Below are 25,285 nucleotides of genomic sequence, written 5' to 3'. Positions count from 1 at the left end.
CACTTGCTTGCCAATGGATCCTCTGCAGTGGGTGCCGTCAGAATCCAAACAGAGTCCAAACAGCTGATAAAAACATCATAATAATCCAAAAGTAATAGAAAAGACTACAGTCTATAAACTGATGTCTTGTGAAGTGAAAAGCTGTTTGTAAGAAACAAATTCATAATTAAGACATTAACTTGCAACCTTCACTTTGCCTCTTTCTCCATATCTATTCCAATAAAGGAACAAACTCATTTACATCTTGGCTGGCCTGAGGATCAGTACATTTTCATGAGTACATTTATTTATTTATTTTTTTTGATACCATCAGTTAATGCCAGTAAAGATTCCTTTCATTTGACTTGACATTGTTCAAAACAGGGTTCTGGGGTTGCTGTTCAGCTGTACAACAGAGCTATGGACTCACGTATGGTGTTTGTCTTATTATGGATGTTGCTGTCATCCACCTCCACTGGAATCAAACTAGATGGAAATGGTTATGTTGATGTTGTCATTGCAATCAGTTCAAAAGGTACCACAGGATAACAGACTTATTGATAAAATCAAGGTGAATATGTACTGTTTTTGTCTATTTAACAAACTTCATGTACCTCAATGGTTTTAGAGGTTTTTTTACATTTTTAAAATGTTTTTTCTCATTTTATCTTTTCACTTCTTCTGACAGAAGATGGCAACTGAGGGGTCGTTGTACCTCTATCATGCACTGGATGAAAAGGTCTATTTCAGAGAAGCTACAATACTAGTCCCACCTCAGTGGAATGGTACAAACTTTACCAAAGCAAGAACAGAGTCCTTTGGAAAGGTACAGAGAATAATGCTATTGTATCTTGCCTGTCAACTGTTCACAAATAAGTGACTTCACTTGCATAGGATGCTTCTCATACCAATTCTATGTAAAATGCAGGCCAAAATAAGAATTGATAATGCTAATCCTTCTTACGGGTTTGGACCATACACTAATCAATACGGAGAATGTGGAGCTGAGGGAGAGTACATTCATTTCACTCCAGAATACCTCCTGAACGACACTTTTATTGAGCTTTATGGAGCAAGAGGTGAACATTGTTTATATTTCTTCAACACTTAAACATTTATCATGAAATAAGGAAAGGTCTATTAATTCAGTTTTATTTTTGTTTTATAAGCAGTTTGCTTGTTTGTTTGCAGGAAGAATCTTTGTGCATGAATGGGCTCATCTGAGATGGGGTGTGTTTGATGAATGCAATGGAGAAAAGCCATTTTACCACTCTAATGGCTATATTGAAGCTACAAGGTGATAACAAAAAGAAAGCATATAATTAAAAAGCATATGATCTCCTTGGAAATTTTATATATAATTGGTTTCCTGCTTATCTTTAGGTGTAGCAAAAACATTAAAGTGGAGTTTTATGAAGTTACTGCTGGAGGATCTCTTCAACAGTGCAGCATTGATCCACAAACTTTACTACCTACTGAAGGGTGTAAGATTTTTCTGAACAGAAGTGAAATCAGAAACAGCTCCATTATGTTCTTACCTGGTCTGGATGCTGTAAGTATTGATTGTACACACAGAATACAGAAGGAAAACATATTAAGACTTGAAATATTTTGAAAGCTTGAAACATATTTTACATAAAGATAATTATTTTACCAAGTTCAGAATTACATTTGAGGATGGTTCCCAAGCTTTTTTTTCAAGGTAAATTAAAAAAGACTTTTTAATTTTCATAATTTATAATTTATGTATACAGTGCAACAGCAAATACTGTGAGGAAAAAAAATAAATGATATATTTTTTAGAGCTTTTTTGTGTAAGCACCTAAATGTCAATCTGTAATAACAAACAGGACCACCTGGGGATGCAACAGACCAAAATACAAAAATAAAAACTTTCTGAATGTGGTGATCTGAAGGCGACTTAACATCATCAGTGAACAGTTCCTTTGTCAGAGCAAGTGTTTGTGTCTGTGTTCGGAGTGTCTGATGCTCATATCTACATAAACACCACTGAGCATTGCAAACTCCTATAAAACACTCATCAGACATGCAACCATATACTGAAATGTGCTTGTACATAAAGCTATTAGTGCACCAAAAGCGCACATACACAGTTTGTTTCACATTAATAATAATGTTACATTAATATTCATGCATGTCTAATCCATGTTCCTATAAGCAATTGTAATCACCTTTACCTGGATTACAGTTGGATCATCCACGTCAACTCAACCAGAAGTCCCCAGCTCAAATTTCTGATTTTGTAATTTATTTATTTATTTTATTTTATTTTATTCATTTTTTTTTTTTTTTTTTTTTTTTTTTTGAAGAAAGATGAACATACAGTGGTGGACAAAATTGTTAGAACACTTGTCATATTTAGGAGGTTTCAGTTGTTTTTGTTGCATTGGCCATTAAACACCCATAAAACAAAAACCCATAAACTATTGCTGGAACTACAGTACCTGTGATGAAAGGAATTTGCTGGTACATTGAAAATGATGGACTGGCCGCCTCAAAGTCCAGATCTCAACCCCATTATGCAAATTTGGGGTGAGTTGGAAAATAAACTGGATAGAATCTATTCTACATTCAAAAGAAAGCCTTTGGCTTGAGTCGCAGATGGCATGGATAACATTAGTGTTGAAGTTCTCAAGAAATATATTGACACAATAACAAACAGATGTGTTGCTGTAATTGCACTGTAAAAAAATGATTGTGATCTTAACAGTAAAAGACTGTAAAAATGTTACAGTAAAAACCTGTTAATTGGTTATCAGTAAGTTTCCATACTATATACGGTGAATAACTGTAATTACATTTAATGTAATTTTACGGTAAAATAATGTTAAAATTACAGTTTTTGGAAGTGAAAAAGAAAAAGTCATTGTTGAATTTACAGTGAAAAACTGTAATTTGACACTCCCAGAATTCCCTGCATGACACTTCATATTTTATGTTTTATTTATAAAGAAAATCCTGTTTTCAGGTGACTGCATTTTGTCAAGAAAATGAGCACAATTATGAAGCTCCAAACATGCAAAATAAAAAATGTGGGAAAGCAACATGGACTGTAATATTTGAGGATTCTGTGGATAAAGACGCACTTCGTTCTCTGAAACCACTGCAGTCCCCTCCACCACCACCATCTTTCAAAGTTGTGCAGCGAAAGCAACGCATCGTTTGCCTCATCCTTGATGTCTCAGGAAGCATGGAAGTATGTGATAACAGACATTAACTTCATCTGAAAACAAAGATGCTACCATGACAACCTTTTCATGTTACCAATGCTTTGAAATCACAGTTTGATAACTAATTTTGAAACCATAAGATGTTGTTGTTGTTTTCACCCATTTTCAAGGGCTCAAGAATTCTTCAACAGCAACAGGCTGCCACACATTTCCTGCAGAATATCATTGAAGATCAAGCCAGTGTTGCAATGGTAACCTTTAGCACTGATGCTTCTACTCTGAGCCCCTTGACTCGTATTGACAGTGACACCACAAGAGAAAATCTTATCAAATTGTTGCCAAAAGTAGCAAGTGGATTGACAAAAATGTGCTTGGGCCTCAGTCAAGGCTTACAGGTGCCATATTAATTGTACTAGCACAGATTTTTATGTTTGTGATGTATGGAATATATAGTTTGTTCTATGTCAGTGATCCTTTTTTTCTCCAGATACTTCGAGAGGACAGTGGGGATGCATTTGGATATGAAATAATTTTTCTGACAGATGGTGAGGCAACAGACAACATTGCTGGTTGTGCTCCATCTGCAATACAAAGCGGTGCCATTATACACACACTAGCTTTTAGTGACAGTGCATCTCATGCACAGACAGAAATGGCAATCAAAACTGGTAAGGGATATCAGCACGATTTATAACTGACTGTATCTGTCTCAGTGTAGTTTATTATTGAATGCAGTTTATTATTCAATGCAAAAATGTGCCATGTTGAAAACATCTAACCAGTTAATGGACGCATTTGCTTCACTTACATTATCAACTGGAGACTACATAAACAAACCAGTTCAGGTTTGTCAAGGTTTCCCTTACCCACAATACATTTATTACTCTGAGAGTGTAATTAATCATAGTCATTTGTATCATTCCTTTAGCTAGAGAGTGTTGGAGCAAGAACATCTGATTGGTTCAATGGGACAGTATCAGTGGATCAGACTGTTGGGAACAAAACCAGCTTTGTAATAATCTATGAAATAAGTTTTCCTAGTGTTTACATACAGTCACCAAGTGGCTCAGTCTATACTCAGACAAATATGAGTCATGATGTATCACAGAAAACAGTCACCTTAAATATTCCAGGAACTACAGAGGTATGATAACCTTTATCAACCATTTATCTATATTTATACAGTAGCTCAAACCATTAACATGTAGGCCTAAATGTATTATCGTAACACAATAAAAAGCATCAAGAGTTTTAGATAAACATTCAAAAACAATTTCAGACTAAGAAAGAGTTTATTACTGATGATTTAGCTGATAAACTTACAGCAAACCCTTACTGATCTGGTTTTACTGTTGTGTTTGTAGCCTGGGGACTGGAAGTACAGTATCCAAACTACAATACTTCAGGCTTTGACTCTAACAGTAACTAGTCAAGCAGCACAAGCTGATGTTTCTCCTATCATTGTCAAAACCCACATGAACCAGCAGTTCAGTGATGGCACTAAACCCATGATAGTGTTTGCTGAGGTTAGTCAGAGTTACAGGCCTGTCATAAATGCTGATGTGTGGGCTACACTGGAGTCGGAAACTCCATACATACATTACGCCTGCTGGACAATGGAGCAGGTAAACCAACAATAAAATATCCATTAAAAAATGTAATAAAATAAAACAAATAAAATAAAGTGTAAGGTACTTTTCCCAACTTTGGCAAATAAATCAGAGATCCATCTTTTACAGGAGCTGATGCTTTTCAAGATGATGGAATCTATTTCAGATATTTCATAAAGATGGTAAATGGGAGAAGCAGCTTGAAAGTAAGAGTGAAGAATCAAGATGGATAAACCAGATTTGCTGTCATATACATACATGGATGTGTGATTAACGGTAAACCCTGAGATCGCATCACATCAAATCTCTCTCTCTCTCTCTCTCTCTCTCTCTCTCCCTATATATATATTTATATATATATATATATATATATATATATATATATATATAATTTATTTTTTTCATTGTAAGAATCCACCCGCCAGCCCAAAAAGTGGAATCCAGCGGGCTGGTCGAAGGTTTAATGCATATTCTGTCTTTTACTTTATCTGCATCTGAATTTATCAGGATTTAATTTTAATTTTAGTCTAGCTCCGTGTTCAATCTGACTCCAATTTCAAGTGATCATTAAATTTAGGAGATATTTCTAATTAAAGATATTTGAGTATTCTGGAAATCCCATACTTTCAATTATTTGTTCATTAGGGATCAGGTATAGCACAGGAATTGCACTCGGGCCGATAGTGAAGCCACGGACACAAACGCATCAGTTCTGACTTACTCAGAGGATGCAGAGTGGTTATAATACCTTTAAGTGAGCTGCACCCTGCATGCTCATGACAAAAAGGGTATTTTCTACTATGACCACAAGAACTACACCATGTTAAGCCAGTGACAGTCAGAAATCAGAAGCCCCTAATGGTATGATCTGCCCTGAACTCAGATTTGCGGAAATACCACTACACATTTTTCTACTTGAAAAATTATTTCAGAAGAGATCAGAATAAATCAAATATAACAATTTATTATTAGTCAGGTATAATTGTATCATGCCAGTTACATAATGAAACAATTAGAAGCCAATTTAGAAAGGATAATGCAATTGTGAATCACATTGTAACCACGTGGCAACCTTGCTCTTGTACATGGTATACTGTAGCTATATCGAAAATAGTCCAGTGTTCCACGCAGGAGACAATTTAACATAGTCACACATGTAACAGTTATCCTAATTTAACACAAGACACATGGTCTAAAATGCATAGCATCAACAACCTTTTACCTAAGTATTTCAAAGAACACTTACAGCAAAGTAATCATGTGTTTTAAAGAATAAACTAACCCTATGCACATGTAGTAGCACAAACAACTACAGTGTGCTCTATGGGCACAATGTGTTTAACACAATTACATTTTTAAATAAAAATGAAATGTATACTCGACTTCAGTATATCACTTCCCTTATATACTCAGACCAGACAACAAAGAAATCTTCAAATCAGTTGTAAAAAAAACAAACAAAAAAAACAAAACCTTTTGGTTGTTAGGTTCGCCCCCTCCTCAGCAGAACACAATTCTCCAAAAGTTTTCAGTCTTTCTCACAATACAAGTGACTACTGTAAAATTGAGACCATTTTACCAGTTGCACAGAGACCTTTAAAATTATACCAAACATGAAGGGGGGAAAACAACAGGTTCACAAGATACATGATATGTGGGATATGCATATTCTTAATGAACTTTGAGTGAAACCTTTGGGGGAAAAAAGAGGGAGAGGCAGAGAGGGTAAGTGGAGAAGGTGGTCGTAAATGAGCGAGGAGAGAGATGTTGTTTGCTCTCTTTGAAGATTTCTTTTCCAGATAAGTTTTATTGTTTTAGTGCATGACAGCTGTCTTGTGTGAGTTCTTGAGTTTTGGCTTCACAAAGAATTAATTTCATAAGGAAATAATTTCACTCCTCTCAAAATCATGAGAACTCTTGGATGATTTTAGCATTGTGATTAATATAACAATGTTAATGTATTTGGTCTTGATGGAATAGATCTGCTACGCTGCTGCTTCTGAATTGCTGCTGCTGTTGGTTATTGCTGTAGTTGTTGATTATTGCTGCTGCTGCAAACAAGTACAGGAATTTGCTACTGCCAATGCATACGGCAATACGGTACCGTGAGTATTTAAAGGGGTCCTCTTATGTTTTTTCACTTTTTTTAACTTCAGTTAGTCTGTAATGTTGCTGTTTGAGCATGCAAAGTTAAAAAGTTCAAAGTCCACTTCCAAAGAAGATATTTTATTTAACAGAAATCTCTTTTCAAATACTACAACAAATGACTCGTTTGGACTACAACGCATATTTTCCGGGATTTGTTCTATCACAAATATCGACAAATGGGATGAGATCATGAGACCTGGTTGAGCTGCACTAGAGAAGGCAACGAATGTTATCACCATGTTGGGGACACGCTAGCTTTCCCAAGGCAGACGAGCTGTGCATATCGGATTATTTCGGGAACTTTTTGCCCCACATGCACAACAGGTCATTTAGACATTTGCAACAGTTTGTTTTTTTACACATACAGATTGGTTCTATGCAGTCAATCCGTTTTGCATGTTCTTTAAACTGTTGTTTTCGCTTGCAAATCACTGTTCACAGGCTTTCAGTTCTTTTGACCGTCTTTTGGTGAAAAAAAATCATGCCAAAAGTGTAAGTGTGGAAAAATGGAAGTCAGAAGCATGCAGATCATATTTATTTTGCTTTAGCATGAAGCTGTAGTTTCACAATACATTATTTATACTTACAAGTAACAGTAAAATGCTGCAAATCACGTGATTTACACCTTTACAAAGCTTCTCTTGCGCATGCAAATTTAATTTACGCTTACAGTCTTATGAACACTTTCAAAAATATTACCCTGTGTATGTAAATCTTTATGACGTCATTTTACCTTCATAACTATGCTGTTTGTACCTGATCGGTTGACCAGATAGCTTAAACTAGTGACCCGAGTTAAATGTGTTTCTAATGAAGCCCAGATATATTAACTAGTGGCTTAGCAATGTGAACCTGGGTGCTGTACCCTTAGATTTATTTAACTAATGACCTAATAACTGTGTGTCTGAGCCAATAGCTCAAACTTACCTAGGTAGAAACAAGCACTATGTGTGTCATTAACAAACAGGAATCACACTGCAGACTGATACAGGGTTGCCAGGTTTTCATAAGAAAACCCGCCCATTCGCTACTCAAAACTAGCCCAAAGCTAGCCCAAATGCCTTTCGAGGGGGTCCCCTGCTAAAATTCACATTTAAGGGGATAAATATCGTGTTATTGGAGTCACTTCAACCCATGGACATGCAAAACAACCCGTGGCAAAGGTGTTGTGTTAGAGTAGTTCAGTGGGAAAACCGCGGACTTGGCAACACTGGGCTGATCGATGAAGTAACCCCCAGCAACCACCTGACTCAGGCTTGGGCAGCCTGTGCAAATAGTTTTAAATTTGTCATTTAAGAGTTGTATTTTTTTTTTTTTCATTAACGTTCATCAACGTTACTGCAATGCAAATACTTACATTTTACTTATTAATAAGCGAAAAAAATATTTGGGGGAAGAATAAATCACTGTAGTTGGGGTTGCTCATATGCCCAGGACTCATTCTGCCTCAAAAGCAGCTGCTCATTTATTTTGATAATTTGAAATATTAAAAATTGCATATTAAGAACAACAATGTTTGCATTATATGAACACATTATTGCTAAATGCATGGCTTATTCCAAGATGGTCTTGAGCAAGAAACTACAGTGATTTTATTTAAATGTAGTTCAGACAGGAACCACTTTGGCAAGTTTACTTGAGTTTATTGAACACAATTTATCTATGGCGGTATGGTTCCTTATGGGGGTTCTTACTCCCAGAATAATTGACATACAAGAGCTTTAACATTAACCCCCAAAACATAATGAGAAGTATTACTGCCTGAAGAAGAACCCCCAAAACCAACCTGTTCCAGTCCTGCAAGAGAAAAGACAGTGTTATTGAGATAATGTAACCTACTGGCTAGCGAAGGGGTATTATCCCTTCTAATGAGGCAGGAAATAGCGGGCCTCTCTATAATTAAGGTAGCTGGTAATAGCCGCGAGGGTATTTTTTTCAGGGGGAGAACCGCAAAGGAGCAGCATGTCCCTGAGCTTGGTATGAGTGGTAGGAGACTAGCGTTCCTTGTTTCCTTCCTGCAAAGGAGAAAGATAATGTTATAGAGATGTCCTTAAGCCGCCTATGGTAGGAGAGGGGTGTTCTCCCCTCTAAAAGCAAGGGAGAGAATAGCAAGTTGGACCAGCTGGAGAGAACAGCAGGTCCCTTTCTTCTGAGGGGGAGTTCGTCCCTCGCTTGAGAGATAACAGCGGCCCCCTCAGGTATCGCGGCAAGGGGAGATCTCCTGCAAGAGAAAATTTTCCTTTAAAATTTTTTTTTTTTTTTTTTTATTTTAATTAGAGTTGCTCAAGGCTTTTTGTGCTGATATAACGTCCTGTGCTATATGCCTAATGTAACGTTGATACGCTGAAGAAGACCACCGACCCATGGCTTTGAGCATGGGTATGGAGTCTATAGAAGCTGCGGTGGTGGCCGCGCCTATGCGAAAAGAGTGGCTGGTATAAAGCGCGGGGTCCATGCCGCAATGTAGGCATGCGGTTTGGAGACGTGAGGCAAACCAATGCTTGGACATGGCTTCTCCTTTGTCGGTAATGAAAAGAGGATCTGTAGGATAGGATTTACTGCGTGAGCTTAACAGTCGGTTCATGGCTAAGAGGGGGCAATATCCATCGTTTGTACTAGAAATACTAATGGTACTCCCGTTACTATCTCTGTCTGTTTTTGAATGTTTCAGATAAATGGAAAAATGATTAGTGTGGAATGTTATATCATCGATTGTGAGACCGTGAGAGGGGTCGAAATTTTTGGAGTTGATCGTGAATTCTCCTCCTCTGAGAAATCCATAGAAGGCAGTGAGGAACGCTGCTTCTAAAAGCAGGTTTAAGTGTGGAGTGAACAGACCTGATCTTATTTTGTCTACCATCGTGTGCACCTGCGCGCGAGAGAGCAGTAGTCATTTGTCTGGAATTGCAGGGCTTTCCTTTTTTAATCCATTGAGAAGAAGGAATATAGAGGGATTTTGTAACAGGCTTTGAGAGGAGGGATCTAAACATCTAATGTGAAATTGGATGCCTGATATCAATATCTTGATGGTGGAAGGCTTAAGTTTCCTGGATTCGAAGCAGTGCGTAATGAAAGCACATATAATTGTATGTTAACTGGAAGAATAGGCACCGAGATCGCTTTGCAGAAATCTGAAAAGGACGACCACGCCGAGTCGTATGTTTTAAGTGTCGTTTTTGCTATCCCTGCTCTCATGTAGAGTGCGGCCGAATTAAGGTATTTTTCCAATAATGTATTCATTCTAGGATTGTTTGACTGAAGTTCGGGCAGCCCAGCCGTGAAGGAGCAGCTCCCGGACACAGGCGTCTGAATTCCTGGAAATTAAACCGAGACAAAGAGTCAGCTATCTTATTATCCAGCCCAGGTATATGAGCAGCTTTAATAGTAAAATTGTTCATGATTGAGATCCAGGTTAAACACCTAATAAAACGGTTAATGAAAGGCACGGAGGAGCGACCCTTGTTGATGTTCACTGTGGCTTCGTTATCACAAAACACGAGGATGTTTTTTCTAGTCCATTGATCTACCCATAATAAGCAAGCAATCACTATACAGGTCTAGAAATCTGGAAATGAAGGAATGACCTTGGGGAATAATCCTCATGGCAAAATTGAGATGGCCCAACAAGGAAAGAAGATCCCTTTTTGTTAGGGTAGGTGAACAGGAATAGGTTCTAATGAACCCTCTAATCCTTTCTAGTTTGTCTAGCGGAAGAGACGCTTGCATTTTCACTGAATCTAGCGTGATGCCCAGGAAATCGAGTATGCGAAAAGGGCCTTTTGTTTTTTCCTCTACGAGAGGAATGCCGAATTTGTTGAATGCTTTGACCAGGGAATTGATGCTGCGCGATAGGTTGGCATCTGGAAAGTCTATAAGCAGGAAGTCATCCAGCAGGTGAAAAACGAATGGTAATTTGAAATTATTTAGTAGGATCCAGCAAAGTGCTTCCGATAGTGTATCAAATATCTTTGGACTGCTTTTACAGCCGAAGGTGAGTCTGACTGAAAAATAATTTTTTTCTCGCCACCTGACCCCGAAAAGGTGCCACTGAGAGGGATGTAGGGGCATTATTTTAAATGTGTCGGTGATATCTGCTTTGCTGAGCCACGCTCCTCTGCCGGCTAATTTAATGAGTTTAATTGCGTTGTCCAATGTAGAATAAGCCAGGGAAAAAGGTTCAGAGGGAATTAAACTGTTAATGCTAGGAACCCCTACTGTGGAGTGGGGAGCGGATAAATCAATAATTAAGCGTTTTTTCCCCCGAATATTTCCTGACTGCGACTCCTAAAGGGTTAATGTGAAACCATTTGAAAGGAGGTTGATCAAAAGGTCCGATCATGTACCCCTTCTCTAATTCTTTATCCATAAGATCGTCTACGGCCTGGGGATCTTTGATAGCTGACTGGAGATTTTTACAGGTAAATGAGAAGGTTGGCATATTGGAAAGACCGGCTAGAAACCCGTGCATGAGCCCAAAAATGAGGTAAGACACGAAACAGCGATTTGGATGCTTTCCCAGAGCTTTGGATAGCTCTTTAGTGTTCACTGGAGTGTTTATTTCTGTTTTAAATATTTTGTGTGTCGTGGACAAGAAAACCTTGGGTGACTGTTCCCGCAGTAGCTGCAAGCATGAAAAAATGTACAATTATAACGCGTACAAACATTCTCGTTGAAATTGAAACAAACAGGGGTTTGTCTTGCAGGCTTCACCTGTCCTGTCGCCGGAGCGCTAGTGTCGTAGGATGACGCGGTCTTGGGGCAGAGAGAAGCTGAGTGGGAAAATGAACTACAGAGAAAGCATGACAATGCTCGATGGCCTGTAAAGTGTCTGCTAATGAGTGCTAGATCGACCACGGACCAGTCCAGTTTCTGATTGAAACGGTGTATGTACATTGCTGCTTTGGATGAGAAAGATTTGTGATATTCATAGAATAGTGTGCCTAATTCCTCCCTCCTGTCTGGATACTTTTCACAGATAATGTCTCTGAACACTCCGAAAGCAACATTAAATTCTGCCATGGTTAAACTTTTGGTAAGTCTTGGATCATTATCTTTAAGAATGACAGATATGTCTCCCCAATCCACGATCCTTCTCTCGTTAATTTCTGCACATAGCAATATTTTAACCAAGTTAATGTCGTTACCTGACAGGATTTGAGCGCGCAGATGAGGAGAGACAGCAGCTGCTGGAGGGAAAAAGGGCAGTCCAGTGGAAGCGGCAGGTAGCGCTGATCCGAGAGATCTACTAGGAAGTGCTAAGTCGGGGGTAATAGCGCGGTTAGATGTTGAGCTGGAAGTCTGTCCGTCGACCCCCGCCTGAGGTGCAGGAGAAGAGCACTGCGATTCCAGTGCCTGGATGCTGTTGTCCATGGAGGAAAGGGTTCCTTGAATTGAGAGCAGCGCTGAGAGAATCTTGTCTTCTCCTTGTACTGGAGCTAAAGAGGCACTTGCTGTTTTTGCTTTCTTTGGAGTTGGGTCTGCTTGATCGGTGGAGATATTTTTCCTTTTCTCCATGGCTTTACGGCCGGTAGATCGGGGAAGAGAAGATGCTACGTTGGTGGATGGGGGCTGCGGGTCTTGATTGACTTCTTGTAATAGAGTCAAGAGCTGATCGTGATCCAGATTCGGAGGCACTTGCACGTTCAGAGTGTATAAGGTGGACAAAATCCTTTCTATGGGCCAATTCGGTGATGGAAAAAGGATTCCTCGCTGCAATCCTAGAGCTGCGTCTTACTAGCAGGGATGGATCGATGTCTTCCGTGCCATGATCCGGGATTTCGTCCGGAGATTCTTCGGAAAGGATTTGTACCAAAATGTCCGAAGTATCCATGACCAGGAAGCAGCAAGTAAGAAGTGAAAAGAAAGACATAAGCTTAACTCTCATGCTCTTTAAGCTGTATCGCAATGTTGCGAGCCGTTTTTGAGCATACTTACCGAGCCGTAGTGACACGTATATATATGTCCCGTATCTAATAGGAGAGAGGTGGTGATTGGAGTGATTTGACAGCTGACCGCATCAGCTGTTCACAGCTTTGCCTCCATGGCCTGACTGAACTAACGCTGCGCTCGATTTGTCTTCTTTTATATTAATTGTGTCTGAATTAAAATTTGCAACAAAGAAATGCTGTGCATGCTGCTGATGGGAAAAATCTTGATGACTGAATCCCTATGCAAGCTGCTGCTACTGCACAAAGAGACTGAACTGCTGAGGCATATAAGTAGCTAGGTGAAAGCCTATTTTACTCTAACATGGTGTCACGAGACACAACGAGAGTGGCACAACATGACAAAATCAATAGATGTATGCAGCGCGATACGGCCAATGCAACAAAACTTCTGCTGCTGCTGCTATGATAATATTCACTAAATTTTCAATACTGAGTTAAAGTACATGCTGTTGCTGTTAATGATATTCACAATGTTGTAGTAGGAATTTACTGTTCGCTACCATCCAAGCATTATCTTATCACTGAAATTTCATGCAAATGTACTTTCTGCTGCCGCTGCTATATTAGCAACAATGATTGCATTGCCATGCAGACTGCTGCAAATATTTCTAACATTGCACTGAATTTGCTATGCGAGCTGTGGCTATTAAAATTCACCAAACTTGTGATCTAAATAGCTATGCATACTGCTGCTACAGTTGCATGAAAGTAGCTACTTACAATTGCTATAAGCCTCTTTATTAAATAGCAAACACAATCAAATTATGTCTATTCAGTTTTAAGAGTTCAATAAATCTACTGTGAGCCCTGTTAAATAGGGAAAAATAATAAAATGCCAATTTCACTTTAAAGAGTTACTTAGGCTCCATTCATTTTCACCATAGCATAGACTGTAAAAAAACAGGTTATCACTTAAATTTCATGCAAATAAGTACCTACTTTCTGTTGCCGTTGCTATGTTAGTAACAGTAATAATTGGATTGCCATGCAGACTGCTGCAAATATTTGTAACATTGCGTCTGAATTTTGCTATGCATGCTGCTGCTATTAAAATTCACTAAACTAGCGATCTGAATAGCTATGCATACTGCTGCCACATCTGCACAAAAGTACTTAGAATTGCTTTAAGTGTCTTTATTAACAAACAAACGCAATCAAATAATGTCTATTTCGCTTTGAAGAGTTCACAAAATCTAATGTAAACCCTGTTAAATAAACAAAGAAATAAAATGCCTATTTCACTTTAAGAGTTACTTACCTCATGCATTATCACTAAAATTTCAAGCAACTTAAGTACTCTCTGCTGCCGCTGCTATATTGGCAACAACAATTTGACTTCCGGCTACTAATATCTTTTCTAACATTGCATGTGAATTTGCTATGCATGCTGCTGTTGTTAAATTCTCTACATGCAATCTGAATGCTTACTGCTGCTACAGGTGCACAAAGGTACTTAGAATTGCTGTAAGCCCCTTTTAAATAAACAAAATGCAATTGATGCCCTATCCGCTTGAACATTTCATATACCATCCATTTTTATTCACTGTAACTTCAGCAACTATGGTCTACCTACTGCTGCCACAACTAAAAGCATAATTTGATTTGCTATGCATACTGCTATTAATAATTTGCTAATATCGCAATCTGAAATTCTATGGATACTGCTGCTACACTCCATTCAATTCAATTCAATTCAAGTTTATTTGTATAGCGCTTTTACGATACAAATCATTGCAAAGCAACTTTACAGAAAATTTCGTTTCTACAATATTTAGTAGTAGCTTATCAGTGGTGACTGTCAGTTTATGTGTATACGGCAGAAATGTTCAGAAAAATCTATAAAAGACGTAAACAAACAGACGATTAACACTATTAACAGCAATTATGCAATCAAACTTATAGCAAAATGTGGTAGGTCTGTATGTTGTCTCTGGGTTAGCATCATCTGAGGTCCTCTGAGGGGTTGGCATCATCTCTTCTCAGGTGTTCTGGATCCAGACTGGAGCTTGTGTAAATCCTAGTTACCACAGGATGTAAATCCCGTGGCAAAACAGAGAAACAAATAGAGACATAATTAGCGTAGCTGCTGTTCCAACCAAGTAAAATGAATTAGTTTAACCCAAGCTAAAGAATAATAATGTGCATTTGATCAGATATAACTGCAGTCCAAAATTATAAGATGCATTATTTGAATGCTTGGGCCAAAAGGGTGTGTTTTTAATCTAGATTTAAACAGAGGAAGTGTGTCTGAACCCCGAACATTATCAGGAAGGCTATTCCAGAGTTTGGGAGCCAAATGTGAAAAAGCTCTACCTCCTTTAGTGGACTTTGCTATCCTAGGTACTATCAAAAGTCCAGCGTTTTGTGACCTTGGGGAGTGTGATGGATTGTAGCGTGGTAGAAGACTAGTTAGGTATGCAGGAGCTAAGCCATTAAGGGCCTTATAAGTAAGTAATAATATTTTGTAACTGATACGGAAATTAATAGGTGGCCAGTGCAGAGACTGTAGTATTGGGGTAATATTATCATATTTTCTTGACCTGGTAAGGACTCTAGCCACTGCATTTTGGACTACCTGTAGCTTGTTTATTGAGGATGCAGGGCAACCACCTAGAAGTGCATTACAATAGTCCAGTCTAGAGGTCATGAATGCATGAACTAGCTTTTCTGCATCAGGAACAGGTAACATGTTTCGTAGCTTGGCAATGTTTCTAAGATGGAAGAATGCTGTTTTTGTAACATGGGAAATATGATTTTCAAAAGACAAGTTACTGTCTAATATAACACCCAGATTTTGACAGTAGAGGAAGTAACAGTACATCCGTCTAATTGCAAACTGTAATCTACGAGATTCTGTGTAATGTTTTCTGGTCCAATAAGTAATATCTCTGTCTTATCTGAATTTAATATGAGAAAATTATTGGTCATCCAATCTTTTACATTTTTAACACATTCTGTTAGCTTAGATAGTTTTGAAGTTTCACCTGGTCTTGTTGAGATATATAGTTGAGTATCATCAGCATAACAGTGGAAACTAATCCCGTATTTTCTAATGATATTACCAAGGGGCAACATGTATATTGAAAATAGCAGAGGACCTAGGACAGATCCTTGTGGCACTCCATATTTTACTGGTGATAAATGAGATGACTCCCCATTTAGATAAACAATGTGGTAGCGATCGGACAGGTAGGATCTAAACCATCTTAAAGCCTGCCCTTGGATACCTGTATAGTTTTGTAATCTATCTATGAGTATGTCGTGATCTATGGTGTCGAACGCACACTAAGATCAAGTAAAAATTAGCAATGAGATGCAGCCTTGGTCTGATGCAAGAAGCAAGTCATTTGTAATTTTAACAAGTGCAGTTTCTGTGCTATGATGGGGCCTGAAACCCGACTGAAATTCTTCATAGAGATCATTTTTTTGCAGGTAGGAGCACAATTGAGCAGACACAACTTTTTCTAAAATTTTAGACATAAAGGGAAGATTTGAAATGGGTCTGTAATTTGCCAGTTCACTAGGATCTAGTTGTGGTTTCTTAATAAGAGGCTTAATAACCGCCAGCTTGAATGGTTTTGGGACGTGACCAAAAGATAACGACGAGTTAATAATATTGAGAAGCGGTTTTTCTGCTACAGGTAACAACTTTTTCAGTAATTTAGTGGGTACAGGATCTAATAAACATGTTGTTGGTTTAGATGCAGTGATAAGTTTATTTAGCTCTTCCTGTCCTATAGTTGTAAAGCACTGCAGTTTATCTTTGGGTGCGATGGATAAGACTAAAGTATTCGACGCTGTAGAATCTACATTTGTTTTTGTATTCTGATGTTATCTATTTTATCAGTGAAGAAATTCATAAAGTCATTACTATTTAACTGTGAGGGAATATTTAGATCGGGTGGCGTCTGGTTATTTGTTAATCTAGCCACTGTGCTAAATAAGAACCCTTGGATTGTTTTGGTTGTTTTCTATGAGTTTGTGGATATGCTCGGCCCTGGTAGTTTTTAGAGCCTGTCTATAGCTGGACATACTGTTTTTCCACGCAATTCTAAAAACTTCCAAGTTAGTTTTTCTCCATTTGCGCTCAAGACTACGAGTTTCTTTCTTGAGAGCGTGGGTATTACTGTTGTACCGTGGCACCAGTACGTTTTTCTCTAACCGTTTTCAATTTGATGGGGGCAACAGCTTCTAATGTATTAGAGAAGATGGTGCCCATGTTGCCAGTCATTTTGTCTAGTTCATTTATGGGTACACAGAGCAGTTGAGATAAATCAGGCAGGTTATTTGCGAGTCTGTCTTTGGTGGCTGGAACAATAGTTGCTGCCCGGACGATAACGCGAAGCTATATAGTTATTGTCATCAATACGCAAAATGCATGATACAAGGAAATGGTCAGTAACATCATTACTTTGAGGTACGATATCTATGTCAGTAAGATCGATTCCATGCGATATAATTAAATTTAGCGTATGATTAAAACGATGAGTGGGCCCGGTGACATTTTGCTTTTCCCCCATAACAGTTTAATAAGTTAGTAAACGCAAGTCCTAATGCATCATTTGTATTATCAATATGAATGTTAAAATCTCCGGTAACCAACAGGTCTGAGAGGAAATCTCCAAATTCTTTTAGGAATTCTGTATATGGCCCTGGTGGTCTATACACAGTAGCCAGAGAAAAAGAGATACAATAGATTTCTTTTGGATATCTGACAGTGTAACATTAAGCATAAGTATTTCAAATGATTTAAACCTGTATCCTGTTTTCTGGGTAACATTGAGAATATTACTATATATTGTTGCAACACCTCCCCCACGACCAGTCTGACGGGGCTCATGTTTATAACTCCATGAAAGTACTAGAAATGCTGTATAGCCTATCCATGCGTTATCACTAAAATTACATGCAACTAAAGTACTTTCTGCTGCCTCTGCTATATTAGCAATAACAACTGGTTAAATTGCAGACTGCTGCTAATAATATTTCTAACATTGCATCTGAATTAGCTATGACATTCTGCTGCTATTAAATTCTCTTAAAATTGCGATCTAAATAGTTGTATACACTGTAAAATATTTCAAGCCATTTCAACTAATTATTATTTAGTAACAAGTTCCACAGAAATTTTACGTTCAGTCAATTTCTGTCTTCAAATTGTTGCCTGAATTGTTATATTTTTTAGTTGGCTCAACCTTTACCGAAATAGTTTTATAGTCCATTCAACTAAAATTATTGAACTGGTCAAACATTCAGAAAACTATAGCAAATTGTGTCAATTACAATTTAACGATTTACTCCATGTGTTTCATATGTTACCTCAACTAAGATTTATTATTTGGGCATCATAAGAAATTGCTGTGGAACTAATTATTATATTTTATATTGAGTTTAAGAAAATTATTACCTGGTGTCTATCAATCACTAAAACACACACATTATAACACATAATAGCCTTTATTTAATAACAAACTGCATTTATAACATTTGTCATACAGACTAAACATGCAGGCTTAAAGGGATAGTTAATTGACTCCCCCCTCAAGCCACCCAAGACGTAGATAACTTTTTTCTTCAATTGAACAGTAAAGGAAATGTTTAGGTGAAAACATTGTCTTTGAAAACATTGCAATTCGTAAACTGCACGTCTCTGGCTGCCGGCTTTTGAGAGTCAAACAAACATATACAAACAAGACCAAATTACCAAAGGCTCCTGAGGACACATTGAAGCCTTGTGAAGCTAAACAATAAAAAACCAGCAGCCACAGACGTGCAATGTATGAATCGCCAGGGATCACCGTTTCTGATAAAAATCTGCTTTACTGTTCTACTGAAGAAAAAAAAAGTCACTGACATCTGGGATGGCCTGAGGGTCAATAAAATAACAGCAACTTTCCATTTTTGGGTGAACTATCCCATTAAAGTGCTCCAGTTGTCAAACATACAATTGCTAATACAACTGAAAATTTTATTTTAAACATTTGTTTAATGAACTTAAAAAAAGACTTATAAAGTTAAACAAAAAGTTTGCAACCAAACATTTACAAATATTACTACTGTTCACAATTACATCTTGAAAATGAAGCAGAAGTCAGAAAAAAAATTAATGAACCAGGTGTTACAGTTCAACTCAACTGAGTCAAGTAAAGTCCAGTCACTGTATTTACATTGTGTCAAAGTAGCTTTACAGTATTAAACAGAAAAAATCTCGTGTCAGAGGAACGAAAGCTCCATCGTTCTTCTCTGGCCAGATGAATCCAGCAGTTTAATTTGCAGGCTGCAACACCAGGTCAGATTGTGCAACAGGACTGGTCTGGTTCCTGTGGTCTTGTCCCGATGGTTGTCTAGGTTGACAAGGTCTTCAGAGGGATCTTTCTCTGGCGCTCATCTAGTTGTCTTGGTCATCCGCTGACATTCAGGGCTGTCTAGGGTTGTCTCTAGGTGATGATCCACCATCTGATCTTGGATACAGACTGGATCTGGTGGCTTACGGTGACTTTGGAATAAGAATGAGATCGTCTAATATTAGCGTAGATGCCCATGAGAACAATAAAGCACATTTTAACTGTAGTAACAATCTCTTCATATCTTTTACGTCATGGAAACACAAAAATATCATACACCCACCAAAATTAAACCTAAAATTCGTTATAGTGAAAGTGAAAGTCGTGACATTGGCCAAGTATGGTAGCCCATACTCGGATATTGGTTTGCTCTGCATTTAACCCATCCAAGTGCACACACACAAGCAGTGAGAGGTTAACACAATGTGAACACACACGCCGGAGCACGTGGGCAGCTATATCCAGCGCCCGGGGAGCAACTGGGGTTCAGTGCCTTGCTCAAAGGCACTTCAAGCATGGGTTTGTTCATTCACTACCCCACCCACTTACAACTCCTGCCAGGCACCCGAGACTCAAACCTGCGACCTTCAGGTTACAAGTCCATTCTCTAACCATTAGGCCACAGCTCCCCCTGTAGTATATATAGTAACACAGACTTTTGACAATAAGTGTTTTATGGATTCAACGAGGAAGAAAAGACCTGGTTCCCTTCACTTAACACAGCTATTTCCCCTTAGACATATTCACACAACGCTTATTCAATGTTTTTATATATGTTGTACGTTTGTGTATAAATACATACATTTTAAATAATACGTTTACACCTTTTTTAATATACAAGTATTGATAAATTCAGTCTAAGTACAAATTAAGTTCCACTTACATGACGCGTGAACTTGACATACATTTAACAAAGGCTTAATATTCATTTTTCTTATAAAACTTACAAAACACTTCTAAATATCCACTCAAAAACATCAGATATGCTGTATGTTTTTGTCATAAATTTAGTCTAAAAAATAACATTTATTTAGTGGCACTTACCTGACTCGTGAACTTGCCAAGATGGCGCTATTTCTCCCACGAAGTCACTCAGGCTCGTGCACGTGCAGAATGATCTCAGTGTTGGCTGGATTAGTTTGTATTAGTTTAATCAACATTAGCATAGCTAATTGTTTACTGGATTTGAAAATAACCATTCATTCAATGTTTTTCAAATATAATTGTGTAGACTTAAATATAATATGTCCTCTCAACGAACTAAGACCAAGCAATAAAATTAGCTCAACTTAAATATTTTTGCCTTCCAACATTTTGTTAAATTGGATTTTTTTAGTGTACTGCTGCTACAGCTGCATGAAACTACTTAGAATAACTATAAGCGTTTTTATTAAACAAGGAACACAAAAACAAATATGCCTATTTCGCTTTGAAGAGTTCACAAAAAATAATAAGCAAAGATACAAAAGATACAAAGAAAACAAAAATAAATGAATAAGCCTATTTTAATTTTAAAGAGTTGCTTACCCCATGTGTTATCACTGAAATTTCGTGCAACCAGATACTTTCTGCTTGCCGCTGCTCTAAACAACAGTAAAAATTTATACGTGATTTGCTTGTGTACTGCTATTAACAAATTCACTAATAATGATCTGAATTCTATAATGACTGCTGCTACACTCCATGAAATTACTATAATTTTTTTGTAAGCCCAACTGAATACACAAAATAGTAAATTCCAGTATAAGAGTGTACTTTTAGTATTAGCCTACATTGTACATATGGCTACTGGTGGAAATGATTTATTATTAGGAGTTATTTTATAGTTTTTTAAATTAAATCTGAAGTTTAAATTACCTTTAATACACACTAAAAACCTGACATTTATAATAAACTCTTTACTATCGCTGAACCAAGGTTAGATGACCGTGAAAAAGAGATGTGGCCCCTTCACGCGTGACCATCACTTTCTTGAAGGCATTGCAATGTGGCACGAGTTACACATAAAATTAGAAATGTAGTCATTTCGCCAGAGCGCTTTTATCAGAAGCGACCTTATCAAATGAGGGGAAAAATGGAAGCAATCAAAGTTACGTTACGATGAGTGGGGTCAACCATAGCGGACCCCTAGGAGGAGACAGTGTCTCGTTCCCTACTAAGGGACCCATGGTTAACATCGTGTAAACTGAGACGTTATTCAATCATTTTACAGGCAATATTGGTGGTAACCCGCAGAAAAGAATTCAATTAAGTACTACACACCACTGGAACTCACGGTTGTAAATCAATGGCAATATACTGTCATATATCCTCTTAAAGCTGAGGTGGAAAGCAACATAATAATAATAAGTGCAGAAGTTGTTATTCCTAATTTCAATTTTAGTGCAGCTGAACCATCCCACCGCCTCCGTTTTTGAAAGAACCACTTGCTGTTGGAAAACTTTTACGCCGAAACAGACATTGGCGAGAGTTTTGAGTTGAAACTTTCTGGCACCAGCTACATCCAATTTCCCTCCGAACCAGAATCACAGATATGAGTGCTGTGAGCCAGGAGGGACAGTGTGCTGCTTCTCAACTGGGAAAGCTCCTGGTGAGGGACCTCGCCCAAGGGCCAGGTAAATCATACAATTATTAGACCAGCCTCTAAAAGGTTTTCATTGTTTTACAAATCTTGGCCACAAAAAATAACTGGTTTTAAAGTTACATTCATGAAATCATGTTTATTGAACTGTTTGCCACTGCATTTTTTTTTTTTGTGTTTTTGTTTTCTATTTGTGTTCTTTTTTTTCCTTTAAGATAAATCCTATGAGATCCGGGGGATGCTTTGACCTTAAAACGCTTCGATTCAACGTTCAGCAACGGTTATTCAGTACAACCCAACTGCTGTCTTCAACTAGAAGGCTAGATCTGTTGAACACACATTCATTCAATATCAATATCACAATCCAAAACATGGCACCACCCTCTTCTTTGCCAGTTCAGGCGGAGGACAAACAAAGCGCGAAATCTTAAAACTCCAACCATATGCTCACGCTTCACAGATCATCTCTGGTCCAAAAACCTCAGGAATATCAAACCCAGATATGAACTTGACAGTGTCTTGTCATTTCTCTGTGTGGTGGTAACTATGCGTATATGCTTTATTGTCGTATTTGCCGTGAAACCAGGAAAAGAAAACTATCTGCTCAAAGTGATATGGCAATTTAATAGTCACCAAACGAATGTCAAAACAATCGTATGCCTAATTTGACATAAGGGGTTGTTAACATAAGTGAGTGTACATCCAGCAGCGTTAAAAAACCTCAATCAATTCAAACAAACAATCAATCCATCCAAAAACAATCAATTCCATCAAACAGAATTTTCTCTGTCTTTTATATATATATACTATATATATATTTTTTTTTTTATTTTTTATTTTTTGCAGATGTGTAATCTTGCACAGAGCTATTAAGACAGGATTTTCATGTTTTTGTCTATTCACGTAGGATTCTGTGGACTAAATCTAGTTCATAATTATTCGGTTTGGTGTACAATTGTCCACTGTAATACAAAACAAATCCTGAACTCGTCTGTGCCTCAATGATTGATTCTGCTTTGCAAGACACCCCTGGTGGGACGACGACAAGATTCTTATAGAAAGCAGGTACCCTTTTCTGTATCATGCCATTTCTGTTTCTGGTTGTGGTGTTTGACTACATTACACATGTGACCATGTTAGACCTGTAATATGTAGTGTTGATCCTCCAAATAGTTCCATGCTTCTTTCTTTTCTTTTTCCAAAAATAAAATAATTATGACCATTTTATGATGAATATCACTTTCAAAACACCGTCCCAAAATGCATGTTCGTAAGCCCCATTGCGGTTAAACGCCAGTACCAGTTGGAAAATCAAGCCCGCTATAATAAATAAGATTACGATTTCAAGATTTCATGTTGTTGTAAGATTTGTGTTGAACTTCCGAATTTGTTAGCCTTTTTATGTATTGGTGCACTTTTGGCAGTTGTGTGTTTTCTTTCGAACACGGCTGTTTCTTATTTTCTTAACGATCACACCTTTCAAGTTATTGTTTTATGTTAGGGTGTTTACAGCAAGACTAATGAAAAAAAAAACAGACAAATACTTCTCAAAATGCCTTAGTGGATTGTGTGTTTACTGTACTGGAATGAACGTTAGTCGTTATAAAAGCTTGTTATATATAATGAGATTTAATGGTTGCTCGATAGTGTAATACCAATAACAAAATAAGTTCCAATTAATAAAAACACTCATTAGTTGAGTTTTATTTATTAATTTTTAATATGAGGTGACATACAAAGACAAGGCAAAGTGTATTAATAAAGCCCATTTCATACAAAAATGGTAATCAAAAGGTGTACGTTAAAAGAAAAGAAAATAATAATAAAACAAGGAATTTAAAAACTTAGAATAGAAAATGATTATACACAAAATATAGTACAATCAGTTTGGACATTGCACAGTGCTCATTTAATAAAATGCACAGCTAAACAGATGAGTTTTTGGAGGTCTGCATTTAAATTGACTAATGTTTTAAGCACATATGATGTCTTCTGGAAGCTGTTTATTTCCAACCTGCGGGCCAGCATAATAGCTAAAAGCGGATTCCCCTGGTTTGTGTGAACCCTCTGTATTTCTAACTGACTCGATTCTAAAAAAATGATCTGAGTGGCCTGTTAGGTTTATATTCAGTGAGCATATCTACAATGTATTTCGGTCCTAGGCCATTGAGGTGATTTATAAACGAGGTAAAAGTATTTTTTAAATCAATCCTAAATGTAACTGGAAGCCAGTGTAAAGGACTTGAGGACTAGTGTTATGAGATGCTCAGATGTTATGGCTCTGGAGTCAGAATCCTGGCAGCAGCGTTTACTGGATGACTGCAGCTGTTTAATTTGTCTTCTTGGAAGGGCCAGTAAGGAGACCATTACAACTAGTCCCACCAATACAAGCCACATTCGTTCTGGCACTCTCACACACTTACATTTTCCTTTCATGTACACATTGTATTAGCATGAAATACCTTTGATGAAAAAAAATAAATAAATTGGGCTTGTTGCTCTGTCTAGAAACACAAATGCAGGTAAAGCCACAAATCTGAACATATTCTTGTTCAGATCTGTAATAAAACCCTATAACTCTTAAGTGTCATGAATTTTTTTTTTTTTTTTTTTAGATCATGCCATATGAGTTTTGTTTAGAGGAGACTCAAATGCTAACTAATAGTAATTCACATTAGTCTTTGTTGCAGCATTGAATTACAGTTACAGCTTCCTGCTTCTGAAAAAAAAAATGTGCCTGGCGACCTACAATGTTGCTATCCACCTTATTCCAGACGGGGAACCCACGACCAATTTGGCCTACCGTAGCAATAGGAGCACATAGGATGCAGTAGTAGCACACTACTGCAATCTGTTACTCACAGACCTGGACAATAACCAAACCAATGATGTACGGATGTTGTTGGTTGACGTTTACGCTCAGCATTTAAACACGGTCATCTACCTCCAAGCTGACCACACAAAATAGCGACCTGGACATTAAACATCCTGCCTCTGCAACTGGATTATGGACTTTCTGACCAACAGACCTCAAACATGTAGGTAGGCCACACCTGCTCCACCCCATCACACTCAACACCGCGTGTACCACAGGGCTGTGTGCTGAGCCCTTCTCTACTCCCTCAATACCCACGACTGAAAGCACTGTGCATGGATCAACTCATCATTAAGTCTGCAGAGGACACCCACAGTGATTGGCCTCACAGAGCAACGATGAGACTGCTACAGGGAGGGGCAGGTACGCCCCTGGCCTCCCTGACAAACAACTGCTCCTAACACCAACAAAAGACAAAGGAGCTCTATTGTGGACTTCAGGAGAAGAAGGAAGCACACATGACCCCATCCACAATGACGGAGATGGTGATGAATGTGTCTTCCAGCATTCAAGTTCCTGGGAACACCATCTCGGAGGACCTGTCCTGGACCACAAAACACCTCCAGCATGGTCAAGAAGGCTCACCGGCCTCTTTTTCCTTAGAAGTTG

The 25,285-nt window shown here is 37.9% G+C and overlaps 1 protein-coding gene across 1 annotated transcript; it reads left to right on the top strand.

Moving 5' to 3' along the window:
• The first annotated feature begins 351 nt into the window (after window positions 1-351).
• On the top strand, window positions 352-3,577 carry LOC109048851 (calcium-activated chloride channel regulator 1-like). Its single transcript, XM_042740037.1, is given in 8 exon segments — window positions 352-510; window positions 512-550; window positions 668-805; window positions 908-1,058; window positions 1,171-1,276; window positions 1,363-1,531; window positions 2,969-3,196; window positions 3,341-3,577. Coding segments are annotated over 8 exon segments (1,179 nt in total). The 5' UTR covers window positions 352-399.
• Window positions 3,578-25,285: the final 21,708 nt, after the last annotated feature.

The sequence above is a fragment of the Cyprinus carpio genome, chromosome B15 (assembly GCF_018340385.1).
Source record: "Cyprinus carpio isolate SPL01 chromosome B15, ASM1834038v1, whole genome shotgun sequence".
NCBI classification, from domain to species: Eukaryota; Metazoa; Chordata; class Actinopteri; order Cypriniformes; family Cyprinidae; genus Cyprinus; species Cyprinus carpio.
This window is presented reverse-complemented; position numbering and strand designations above follow the sequence as displayed.